At 40.4% G+C, this 12062-nt stretch overlaps 1 protein-coding gene across 1 annotated transcript in view; it reads right to left on the bottom strand.

Annotated features, from left to right (window-relative positions):
• Window positions 1–7994: 7994 nt before the first annotated feature.
• LOC117508889 (multiple epidermal growth factor-like domains protein 6) overlaps window positions 7995–12062 on the bottom strand; it is a 36922-nt gene continuing 32854 nt past the window's right edge. Inside the window, exons 17-18 of the mRNA XM_034168732.1 lie at window positions 11598–11785; window positions 7995–8018 (exon numbers count right to left, since the gene is read on the bottom strand). Of these exons, the coding sequence (XP_034024623.1) occupies window positions 7995–8018; window positions 11598–11785 (212 nt within the window). The remainder of the gene's footprint in view (window positions 8019–11597; window positions 11786–12062) is intronic.

Below are 12062 nucleotides of genomic sequence, written 5' to 3'. Positions count from 1 at the left end.
ACATATAGAATTCTATTCCATTATGACCTCACTCTGTCTCCAGGTAAAAGAACACATTAAACGGCAAGAAGCATGGCAAGAGAAATATTTTCCAAACAGCTATCCTCTGCAAGCTCCTCCAGTTTTGTGTGACTGGTACCTGGGGGACAGGGTCTTGGCTTTTCACTCCCTTCTGGACAAAAGTGCCCTGCAGGACACAAATCACCATGGAAATGAGTCATGGTTGTATCATCACAGGTTGAAGGTGGAGATGTCGTATCTCCTGTAAATAAGACAGTTTTGTTGTACAACGGTCAGGCTAAACGTTGTGTAGGTTGACTACAACAGTGTAAGTATTGTGAGTATTCACCAAGTGGAAACAATGTGGCAATATGGGATCAATAAGTACCTGCAGAAGCAGGGTGTATCTTAAAAGGACATTCATGCTGCTGATGCAGATCTAAGAGCAAATATCGCCAAAGGTTTTGAACCCAGTATGAGTGGTTGAGCCATCAGTTTGAGTCAGAGATAAAGAGATAATCTATGCAGTGGAAGTAAACAGCCTAACCCTCTTCAAAAAGACCATGGTAGTTTTGTTGTTGGGGGTGGGCAAACAACTTTGCTTTGGTCAAGTACCTTCCAAAGGACCAAACAGTCAAACGAGAGTACCAGTCTTGCTTTCTGAGACAGCTGCGTGAGGCTATCAACACCAAACACCCAGGGCGGCTGTCAAAGGGGTTCTTGTTTGATCAGGACAACACCCCAGCTCATAACTAGGTGACTACCATAGCTCCTGCTCATGACTCAGTATGACTTCTCTCTATGCACAAACTGGAAATACTTATGTTGGAACAACCACTGAAGAAATGATGCCTTCAAATTTTCTTTCAAAGGCTTTTTGCCTATGACGATAAAATCATCTATGCCAAGTGGGTCTAGTGGTCTGGCTCCCTCCCCGGCAGCCAGGCCACTCAGGCCAGAGCCTGGGTTTTGGCTGACTGCTCAGACTGTCTGCCTCCCTTGCGAGATATCATGAGTTTGTGTGAGAGGAGTCAATTACAACACAACACAGAGCAAGCTGCTACACAAGCAATACACACTTCAAAAGAGACTACTAAAGTACCTCTGTAGTCTCGTCCCTAACTGACATCTTGGTTAGCCTATAAACCTTTCACTGGACACTTGAGTCATTATCCATATCCATATCCCCCCCCCACAGACACACACACACACACACACACACACACACACACACACACACACACACACACTCACATTGCCTCAATTCGGACGACGGACTGTTTCAAAGTTTAGCGCACATAAACAATCAAATGTATATGTGCAGTTGTTTTAATTCTGATGTGTGCCATTATTACATTCAGCTAGTAATAATTGTGGATTAATTGCCGCATTTTTGTCTGAGGTAATTGGTTGTGATATGAATTGTCCTTTTAGGGATTAATAAAGTTGTTTGAATCTTGAATCTTGAAGAATAACAGTCATGAAAAAATAAGCACTGTGACAGAAAGTGGCAGTCGGTATTGTATTTTCTTATCCACCATGGATTTTCTTGGAACTACATTTTACAAATTTGTTTACTTGGATATCCAGGTGCACATGTATTATACATAATCTGCAAGACAACTAAGCCTGGTACCTGTGATATTACCCAAAGGAGTGGCGGTTTTTGATCCACCGGTGCAGTAAAAACCTGGCTTGCAGGGCCCAGATGGAGAAGACAATCCATCAACAGCGCAGTAGTGGCCAGGCAAACAGGGCTGACACACATCCTTAGACACTGCTCCTGGAAAACCAAAATGGAAATTATTTTAAGAGCTCTGGAAAATAAACTGAACATGGAATATGACCACATCAATGAAAGACGAATCCGTAGCCAACAGTCACATTTTACCTGAGCCCAAACACAAGTTTCATCAGGTAAGACTTAAAGGTAAGAAATAAAAAGTAGTTGAATATTTTGTTCTTTATTCACAATCAAGGTACTCCCGCAGCTAAACCAACCAGAATTCACAAAGAAAGAAAGAAAGAAAGAAAGAAAGAAAGAAAGAAAGAAAGAAAGAAAGAAAGAAAGAAAGAAAGAATTGATGTAAAGTGCACTTTATCCTTCCTTTGTAAAGTGGTTTCAAATTATTTGAAAGGTAGACATTTATGTAAACTACAATAGAACTATTTATCAGAAACTCAAGTGTTGCAGTGATGACAGAAAAAAAATAACCCAATATACAGATTTCTGTAACCAATAAACCTCGAGATTGCAGCTTGGTCTCCAATTACTCAGACAATTCCAAGTTTCTATCCACCCATCCATTTTTTATACCCGCTTACTCCAATTAAGGGGCATGGGGCACTGGAGCCTATCCCAGTGTTCACAGGGCACAAGGCAGGGCACACCCTGGACAGGATGCCAGTGTCACAAGGATCCAAGTTTCTACTGTCCCCCAAACTTTTTTTTTTTCATGAAAAATTATGGTGGGGGAAATTTGTTTTGACCTTTGACCCCAACAAAACCACACCTAGGTCTACACAACACACTAAAATCATAAATTAATCACAAACCCCAAGTTTATATTTTCCTGAAAAGATTTATTTAAAAAAAAACTGGATCTAGCTCAGCAACCAATAAGGACCAAGAGTAGATTTTAGCCATAATCAGACACTTCAAGCGTATATTTGACCAAAAAACAGCTTTTAAAAACTACAAATGCCAAGTTTGACCTCTGACCCAATGAAACCACACATGGCTCTATTTCAGTAACCAGTGAGGCTACAGAGTGGAATTTAGTCTTAAGTTAATTAGACATCTTAAGTTTGTATTTGATCGAAATTAACATTTTTTTTGTGTGTGTGTGTCTGTAAGAAACTCTACTGACCTTCGACTGTGATGAAATTATCCTTGTTGTATGTTGAAAGTCACCACCAGTACAATCAGAATCAGAATGAGAATTGCCTTTATTGTTATTGTAATCTGCATTACAACGAGATTTGAGTGCAACTCCAAAAAGGTGCTTTCGGTGGTGTGAGTAATTTTAGCCAAATAAAAGATAATAAAATTTAACAATAAATTATTCAGAGTATATGTACAACTAAATAAACATAAGATAAAATAAAATAAAATGTGGACCAAGTAAAATGTAAAACGAGAATTATATACACAACTGTGGAATCATATTGCACGGGAAAATTGCACATGGTTTACAGATATTGCACAAGAAACTTGAAAGGTATGGATTAGAGTGATTTGTTATTGTTCAGTGCAGTGATCGCTCTGGGGAGAAAGCTGTCCCTGAGTCTGTTTGTCCTAGTTTTGATTGACCTATACCATCGGCCAGAGGGTAGTAGGTTGCTGGGGTGGGATGTGTCTTTGCTGATGCTGGCAGCTCTGCTGAGGTAGCGAGAACTGGCAATGTCTTCCAGGCTGGGCAAGTACCTGGCCATGACATACCAGATGATCCACTAAAGGAGGCTTAACCGAGCTAAACTGTTCAATTTCAATCTATTTCAATTAATTTTGTTTATATAGCACCAACTCACAACAAAGCTGCCTCAAGGTGCTTCACGCAGGTAAGGTCTAACCTTATCAACCCCTACAGCAAGCACACAGGAGTCCGCTCCTTGCACCTCCCATATGACCTCCACCCTGTCTCCTTGTTTGAACTTTTTTGTATGCTTGCCCCATCACTGATGCGTTGGATTGTTTGTCACTGTGGATTATTAAAGCACCCTGGTTTTTACACTTACATTTTGCCTTCTGGCTGCCTGCACCTTGGGGTTTTAGTTTGACTCTGCCTCCCAAATCATAACACATAAGGTTTAACAGGTTCAGCAGCAATTTACAATGAAGGAGATATGCTGGTAAAAACAGCGGGAAATAAAGACACAAAATACTTACAAAAGGAGACCACAGAAGAGATTAACATACACGCATAACACATCCACGTGCAAGGGAAGGCGCAGACAGGTGTGACTTAAAAGCAAATGAACTGATTAACAACAGGTGCGATGATCAATAAGGAAGGGAACCACAGAGACACTCAAAAACTAAAAGAACACAAGATGACAAAAAACATCTGACAGTACACAGAAATAAAACCTAAGAGTTAACGTGACCAAAGACATACAACCAAAATACACATCAAGTGACAAAAATGCCGAAAAAAAACATGGAACCTAAGTGTGACACCAACCATGGACAAACTGACATAAAGGTCCAAAAATGAACAAGAAAGGAGGCGGAACCTGAACAACAATGTGAACTAAACAATAAGACTAAATCCACAAACACACACAGAGAAGAAACCTGGAACTCAAATGGGACACTGAGGGAAACACATAGATAGAATGACATAGAAACAGGGGAGACAATATGACACGACAGGTGCAACAACCCAAAGACACAATGAACTCGAGACTGGGGAATGTAAGGACCACACAGACAGCGAATGGATCAAAAAGATGACAACACACATAGGGTAGAGAAACACAATGGATAATGAATCCATATACACACACTCACACACACATGACCGAGACCCACATAGATGACAGACGAGGAAGACATACACATAACGCACAGACAGATAGAATCAGAATCAGACAACTTTATTAATCCCAGAGGGATACATCAGTTCACAGTTACCTGCCTTTTTAAACTGTCTAAATAATTAGAGAACAAACAAAATAAGTACAAAACTTTCATAGCAGCATAAAAAAACTATTTCCCTCACCCATCAGTACCCACAGATTAGCAGAATCAGCAATAAATACAATACGTTTGACTGAAAAACAACCAAGATGCATTAAGAGATAAGAAAGAAAGAAAGACACTCCTTAGACTCTAAATTCAGCACAGGCCACAATCAGCCTCAGCCTACATCCCAGCATTTAACAGCCTGATAGCTGACAGAATAAATGAGTTGGAGTATCTGTTGGTTTTCCTTGAGGATGCATAATAGCGCCGTCCAGGGGAAATAAGAGAAAAGTCAGAGGAGAGAATGTGTCCAGGCTGATCAATGATTCCTTTTGTTTCTCCCAAAGAGAGCTCAAGGCCCTCAGTTGGATTCCAGTAATCTTGGAGGAGACTTTTACAATCCGGTTCAGGCAATTCCTGTCCTTTATTGATAATCCATGAAACCAGCAGATGAAAGAAAATGTTAAAAGTCTTTCAATAAAAGAATAGTAAAAACAACATTGGGTGCCTTCAGAAAGAGCGTTTGTTGTCCACATTTAACTGTTGACTCTGTGTTCTGAAGAAACTTTAGATGAGAGTCAAACACAGTTCCAAGGTACTTGTAGGAAGCAACAATTTGTACATCTTCATTATGGATGATGTTAACAACTGGTGAAGGCCCCCGGCCAGTCCTCCTAAAGTCGATTACCAGTTCCTTTGTTTTTTGGACAAACATGGACAAAGCGTCCCCGTGGCCTGACTCAGAACCCTGAAGAAGAGACTGCAGAGCTGTATCATCTGAGAACTTCACCAGATAGCTGGTCTCCTGACCCACCCTACAACTGTCTGTGTACAGAATAAAAAGCAGGGGAGAGAGGACACAGCCCTGAGGAGAACCAGTGTTGTAAATGTGACCATTCACTAAAACCCGCTGGACTCACTGTGTTTAAAAATGTAAGAGGAGCAGCAATAAAACCTGCACAGACAATTTAAAATAAGAGGACAGCCTCTCAATTAAAACATGTGACTGCATTTTATTAAATTTATTTATTTATTTATTTATTAAAAAGCTGACAAAAAAATCAGCAAATAAAAGACAGAACACATTCACATTACTGTATGTGCCTTTCCTGCCCTGCGGTCACAGGAGGCAGCCTTTTGCTGTTTTCCCAGGGGTTAAAAAGAAGCCAGCAGGCTTCGGTGCCTTTGTCTACCATGCTCTTACTTTGTGCAACAGCTTGCCTGTTTATTCGAAAGTCCACTCCAGCTGGATAGACAAACCTTAAAATGTATTTATTTTCTGCTGTCTATAATTAATTTTATGCTTTTATTACATTTAATTATATCAGCTGGGTTGCATGTTTTATTTGAACAATATGTAAAATATTGTTTTATTGTTGCGTTTTGGTGTTTATTATGTGGAGGGTTAGTCATTTTTTTCTCCTTGAAAGTGGTGTTTAAATAAATTATTACTTGACTAGGTCTCGTGGCACTTTAATATGTGCAGTTTATCACTGGTTTAAACCATCAATAAGATGCGATGTCCAGTTGTGTTTAGCGTCACCACTGGTGAATCGATGTAATAACCCAGTGTTATTACCGTTTATTGAGCTGAAGGATCCTGAGGGACAGAGAACCATATAGCTGGTACCCTCAGGGCAGTAAGAACCTGCAGAGCAGCGACCTCCTGTTGGACCGTCTTCTGGCTGAGCAGAAACAGAACCATGGATGCAGAGGTAACTGCGGGCAAAATGGCGATGAGGATAAGAAAGATGGGGATGGAGGGGGGGGAGATGAATGGGAAAGAAGGCGAAAGAGAGAGAATGAGAAGTGGAGCATAAGACAGCTTTAATTATAGACAAGGGAGACAGAATTCAACAGGAACTGGACAGCATATCTTCCACAGTGTGTCTGTGAACATGAGGTACGTATTCAGTTTGCCCGTGTTTACCCGGGAGAGCAGACTCCAGTTGGAGCAGACAGTCCGGGGGAACTGCAGTATCTCCCCGGAGGACAGAACGCGCACTCCGGCTGATTGGACAAACCCATCTGGTTGCCGAAGGTGCCAGCTGGGCAAGGAAATGCTGCACCAGACTGCGTTCCTGCAGATAAATAGCTTATAAAATCTACAGATGGTCCAGAGCTCCACATCACAGAATAGTCTGTGAAGGCCATCCTTATCTTGATTGCACTCTGTGATGGCCACGTGCATAATTAGAAAGCCGTTTAGTGTTTATTGACTCTCGTGCAGGAGTACACACAGGACATAATGAGCAGAATGATGAAATACATGGTGGACAGGACAAAACACAACGATTAACTAACCGATGCTGCTAAATGTGCAGCATGATGTCACTATGGGTATGGGTGTAGTGACATTCTAAGTGACAATGGCTGAGTGCTTTTATCCTACCTGGTGGGCAGTAGTGTCCTTTAGGACACAACATGGGAGTGTGAGAGCCAGATACCAGACTGGTGTCTGTGTCCACTGAGACAGCACAGAAATATCCTGGTGGACACTCAACACAAACTTCCTGCGGATGGAAACATTACAAACTTATTCTTGAGTGCAGACTGCAAATTATATCTGCAGAAGTCAAAATTAAGAGAGACAGAAATGAGAATGAGCACTCAGAGAGTGCAACACCTGCACCATACATGTTTGACACATGCAGGTTTTTTTTTTTTTTGGGGGGGGGGGGGGGGGGGAGTGAATTATAGAGTCCCTTTAATCAGAGAGTAGCGACATCAAGAGCTGAACAAAAAAAACCGTTACATGACTCATGGTGCCATCTTGGGGCCACTGTTAATCTGTCTACATGTAAATTGAGCTGTTTTATTTGTTCGCTGAAAATGCTGGGTTGTTGTGCATTTGGATGCACAATTAGGCACAACAAGGGCTTCAAGATGTTCATATTCCCTTCAGATCGGAACAGAAGAAAAATTTGGGAAAATAAAGTCAGCCGTGTGGGATAGAAGCAACTTCGTAAATTTAGTATTCCGTCCCATGTACAATAAAACTCACCTAAACCATCATCATATAAAGTGGGCATTCACAGTCACTGGACAAAAAACTCCCACTGTTTTTGTATGATTTTCAATGTAATAAACGCTGTATATAACAGATTTTTTTTTACGGATTTTCACTTACATCAGATAAAATGTCCTGTCCGATCGCAATGTATTTCCATTAAAAACCCCAAGCAGTGTGGACGTGCACAGTAACAGAGGTATAAATTAAAGTTCAGCATTCTAACACTCAGATTTGGGGAATCGTTTCCCTGATTAAAAGCCAAGAGTGTTTATTTTTTTCAAACCATGCTCAGACTCAAACCTGCAGCCTGAGAAGCACCTGTTAAATCAGACACAGCAAAAGGCTGACACTTTTCTGCTTTCACTCTTTCCTCTCATATTACAAATGGATCAGAAAAGTCCACAAATTTATAACACAGAATCAGAAAAAGAGGACATTGTACGTCTTACCTTTGAATTGGAGGTGATCAATGTAGAAAGAAAAGCTTGTTGAGGGACAAATTAATCAAGAATAAAGCATAAACCAGAGACAGAGAACTTTAAAACTGTCACGCACATCAGCGTCATGACACGGAGTTACAGAGTGGCAGAAGCGTAAATAAGGCTTTAAATTAATTAAATAAATCATCAGAAATTACAAATTTGTGTAAATTTGATAGCTTAACTATTTTTATATTTATTTTGATAGAACCTGTACCTGGATGTCTTGGTGTATGTGGTTAACTGTAAAAAAAAAAAAGAAAAAAGTTGAAAACAATAAAGGTTCATTCAGTAGTTCAGCACAGTTGGACTCAAAATGGCACCATGTTCGAAGTTGACGCTACTCTCTGAATAAAGCGACCCAAGTGAATTTGTGACACTGCAATACAGTTGTATGTGGTTCTTTGTGTTCACTGACAATAAGGTCTGTCCAAAACTCAAACACTTCATCAATGAATCCTTCTATTAAGTTTAATCCAAATGGATTAAACAGACTGTGTTAAACAGCTCCGACCTTCAATTTTACCTTTCATGGTTACTCAAGGTCAAAGGTCATGTGACCATTAAAAAGGCAAAATTGGAATTTGTATGTGTTTAACAGTAACCATGGGTGTGTCTGGAACAAATTTCTCAAAAACAATCATGAAATGAAGAAGACCTTTTAAGGTCACTGAAGGTCAAAGGTCATGTTACCAGCAGAAAGGTGGTAGAGGACTTTGTGTTTAGGAATAACCACAGGACCGTCTGCAATCAATTCCTCAAAACAGATATTGTAAATGAGACTGACCTTTCGAGGTCACCCAAGGTCCAAGGTCATGTTACTAATATTAAGGTGGAATAGGACTTCATATTAGTGTTTAACAATAACTGCGGGTGTTTCTGTAGCCAGTTCCTCAAAACAGCCATTCCAAACAAGTCTTACCTTTCTTGGCCCCTCAGGTTCAAAGCTCATGTGTAGAAAGGTGATATATTACTAAATATTAGTGTTTACAGTGCATCTAGAAAGAATTCACAGTGCTTCACATTTTCCATATTTTGTTTTGTTGCAGCTTTATTCCAAAATGGATTAAATTAATTTTCCCCAAAATTCTACACACAATACCCCATAATGACAATGTGAAGAAAGGTTTTGGAGATTTTTGCAAATGTATTAAAAATAAAAAAAAAATAGGAAATCACATGTACATAAGCATTCACAGCCTTTGTCATGAAGCTCAAAATTGAGCTCAGGTGCATCCTGCTAAAACTGACCATCCTTGAGATATTTCTACAACTTAATTGAAGTCCATCTGGTGCTAATTCAGTTGATTTAAACATGATTTGGAAAGGCACACACCTGTCTACATATAATGTCCCACAGTTGACAGTGCATGTCAGAGCACAAACCAAGCATGAAGTCAAAGGAATTGTCTGTAAGCCTCCGAGACAGGATTGTCTTGTGGCACAAATCTGGGGAAGGTTACAGAAACATTTCTGCTGCTTTGAAGGCCCCGATGAGTACACTGGCCTCCATCATCCTTAAATGGATAATGTTCAGCTCCACCAGGACTCTTCGCAGAGTGAGTCATCGGGGAAGAAGGGACTTTGTCAGGGAGGTGATCAACAACCTGATGGTCACATTGTCAGAGCTCCAGCATTCTTCTATGGAGAGAGGAGAATCTTCCAGAAGGACAACCATCTCTGCAGCAATCTACCAATCAGGCCTGTATGGTAGAGTGGCCAGACCAAAGTCACTCCTTAGTAAAAGACACATGGCAGCCCACCTGGAGTTTGCCAAAAGGCACCTGAAGGACTCTCAGAGCATGAGAAACAAACTTCTCTGGCATGAATGCCAGGCATCGTGTTGGAGGAAACCAGGCACCATCCCTACAGTGAAGCATGGTGGTGGCAGCATCATGCTGTGTGGATGTTTTTCAGCAGCAGGAACTGGGAGACTAGTCAGGATTGAGGGAAAGATGAATGCAGCAATGTACAGAGACATCCTGGATGAAAACCTGCTCCAGAATGCTCTTGACCTCAGACTGGGGAAACAGACTGGGCACACAGGCAAGCTATCAAAGGAGCCACTTCAGGACAACTCTGTGAATGTCCTTGAGTAGCCCAGGCAGAGCCCAGACCTGAATCTCACTGAACATCTCTAGAGAGATGCACTGACACTCCCCATCCAACCTGATGGAGCTTATGAGGTGCTGCCAAGAAGAACGAACAAAACTGTCCAAAGATAGGTGCACCAAGCTTGTGGTATCATATTCAAGAAGACCTGGGGCTGTAATTGCTGCCAAAGGTGCATCAACAAAGTATTGATCAAAGGGTGTGAATACTTATGTACGTGTGATTTCTTGGTTTTTAATTTTTTTATAAATTTGCAAAAAAATTATAAACAACTTGTCATTCATGTTGTCATTATGGGGTATTATTTGTAGAATTTTGAGGGAAAAATTAATTTGCTCCATTTTGGAATGAGGCTGTAACATAACAAAATGTGGAAAAAGTGAAGCACTGTGAATACTTTCTGGATGCACCGGTAATAGTAACAATATGGAACCAGTTCCTCAAAAATATTCATTCATTCATTTTTTACAAATGAATATTCATAGTAATTATTAATATTGCAATTATTTTTGTATAATTCTATAACATACATATATTACTAATAATTTATATTACATTATATTACTGTATGTTAATGAATGAATGTTTATATAAAAATAAATCTTCAAAATAGCCATTGTAAATAAGTTCAACCTGTCGGGGTCACCCAAAGTTCAAAGGTCATGTGACCAACAGAAAGGTTGTGTGGTACTTCATATTAGTGTTTAATAATAGCCACAGGTGTATCTTTAACCAGTTCCTTGGAATAACACTCCCTTTACTGCATTTAAGCATTGAGCCCAAATTTTGACTTTGGCCTGCAAACTTGATTTTTTGTTTTTGTTTTTACAGATTTTGCTCAAAATCACTTTGTCCTTTGCTGATCCTCAATAATTCCACCAGGTTTTGTAAAAAAATACATTAAACCTCTTCGAGTTATTTTACTGAAGGACGGACAGATGGACACTCACGACTGAAGACAGCAACCCTACATGCGCAAACAGCTGTGTGCAGGTGTAAAAATTGTTTAGTTGTACGCTTTGGAAGCAGAGACGATGACAGAATAATTCCCACAGATGGTGGAGGAGATGCTTTGCTTTTAGGAGGGCATTAACCTCCTCCAGTGTGCCTCACTGCACTGCTTTACAAGCCAAAATGTAAATAATACATCATGTGAGAGTCGAGTTCAAGTCAACATCCCAGTTTAATAATCAGGCTCACAGCAGATAACAAATTTTAATGTGGTCCGTGAAACCAAATGCTGCATAAAACACAGGATCCTGTGGGTGATGTCACTGAGTGGACCTTTCTTCTTTTCACACCTTACCTGTCCAGGTAAGTCTTGGTAAGTCCCTGGCAAGCAGGGCACCTGTCTGTCAGACCCAGGTGGGCACATGTGTCCAGGTGTGCAGAGCAAAGAAGCCTGCAGGCTGCTGTTCATTTTCCCTGGACAGTAAGAGCCAGCTGGGCAGATATGAGAAGGGAGTGAGAGCCCTCTGCTGGCACACACAAACCCTGCAAAACAAAAACAGGGAGCAACGGATGACCGTACAATAAATCCAGTCATGATTTTTATCTTCTGATAGCCAGCAGACACAGATTCAAACTAAATGGGCACTAATAAGGGTGCAAGACTCAAAGATCACAACTTGTAGTGTTAATACAAATCAGAGAATATCATGTCTTCTCTACTTTTTCATTTGTTTTGCCTCCATTACAAAAATGAATGAAAAAGTCCAGCATCTGCTCCCCATTTATACAGATCTACTTTAAAATATGACGGTACCTATTC

Source organism: Thalassophryne amazonica, chromosome 4 (genome assembly GCF_902500255.1).
Source record: "Thalassophryne amazonica chromosome 4, fThaAma1.1, whole genome shotgun sequence".
Classification (NCBI taxonomy): domain Eukaryota; kingdom Metazoa; phylum Chordata; class Actinopteri; order Batrachoidiformes; family Batrachoididae; genus Thalassophryne; species Thalassophryne amazonica.
This window is presented reverse-complemented; position numbering and strand designations above follow the sequence as displayed.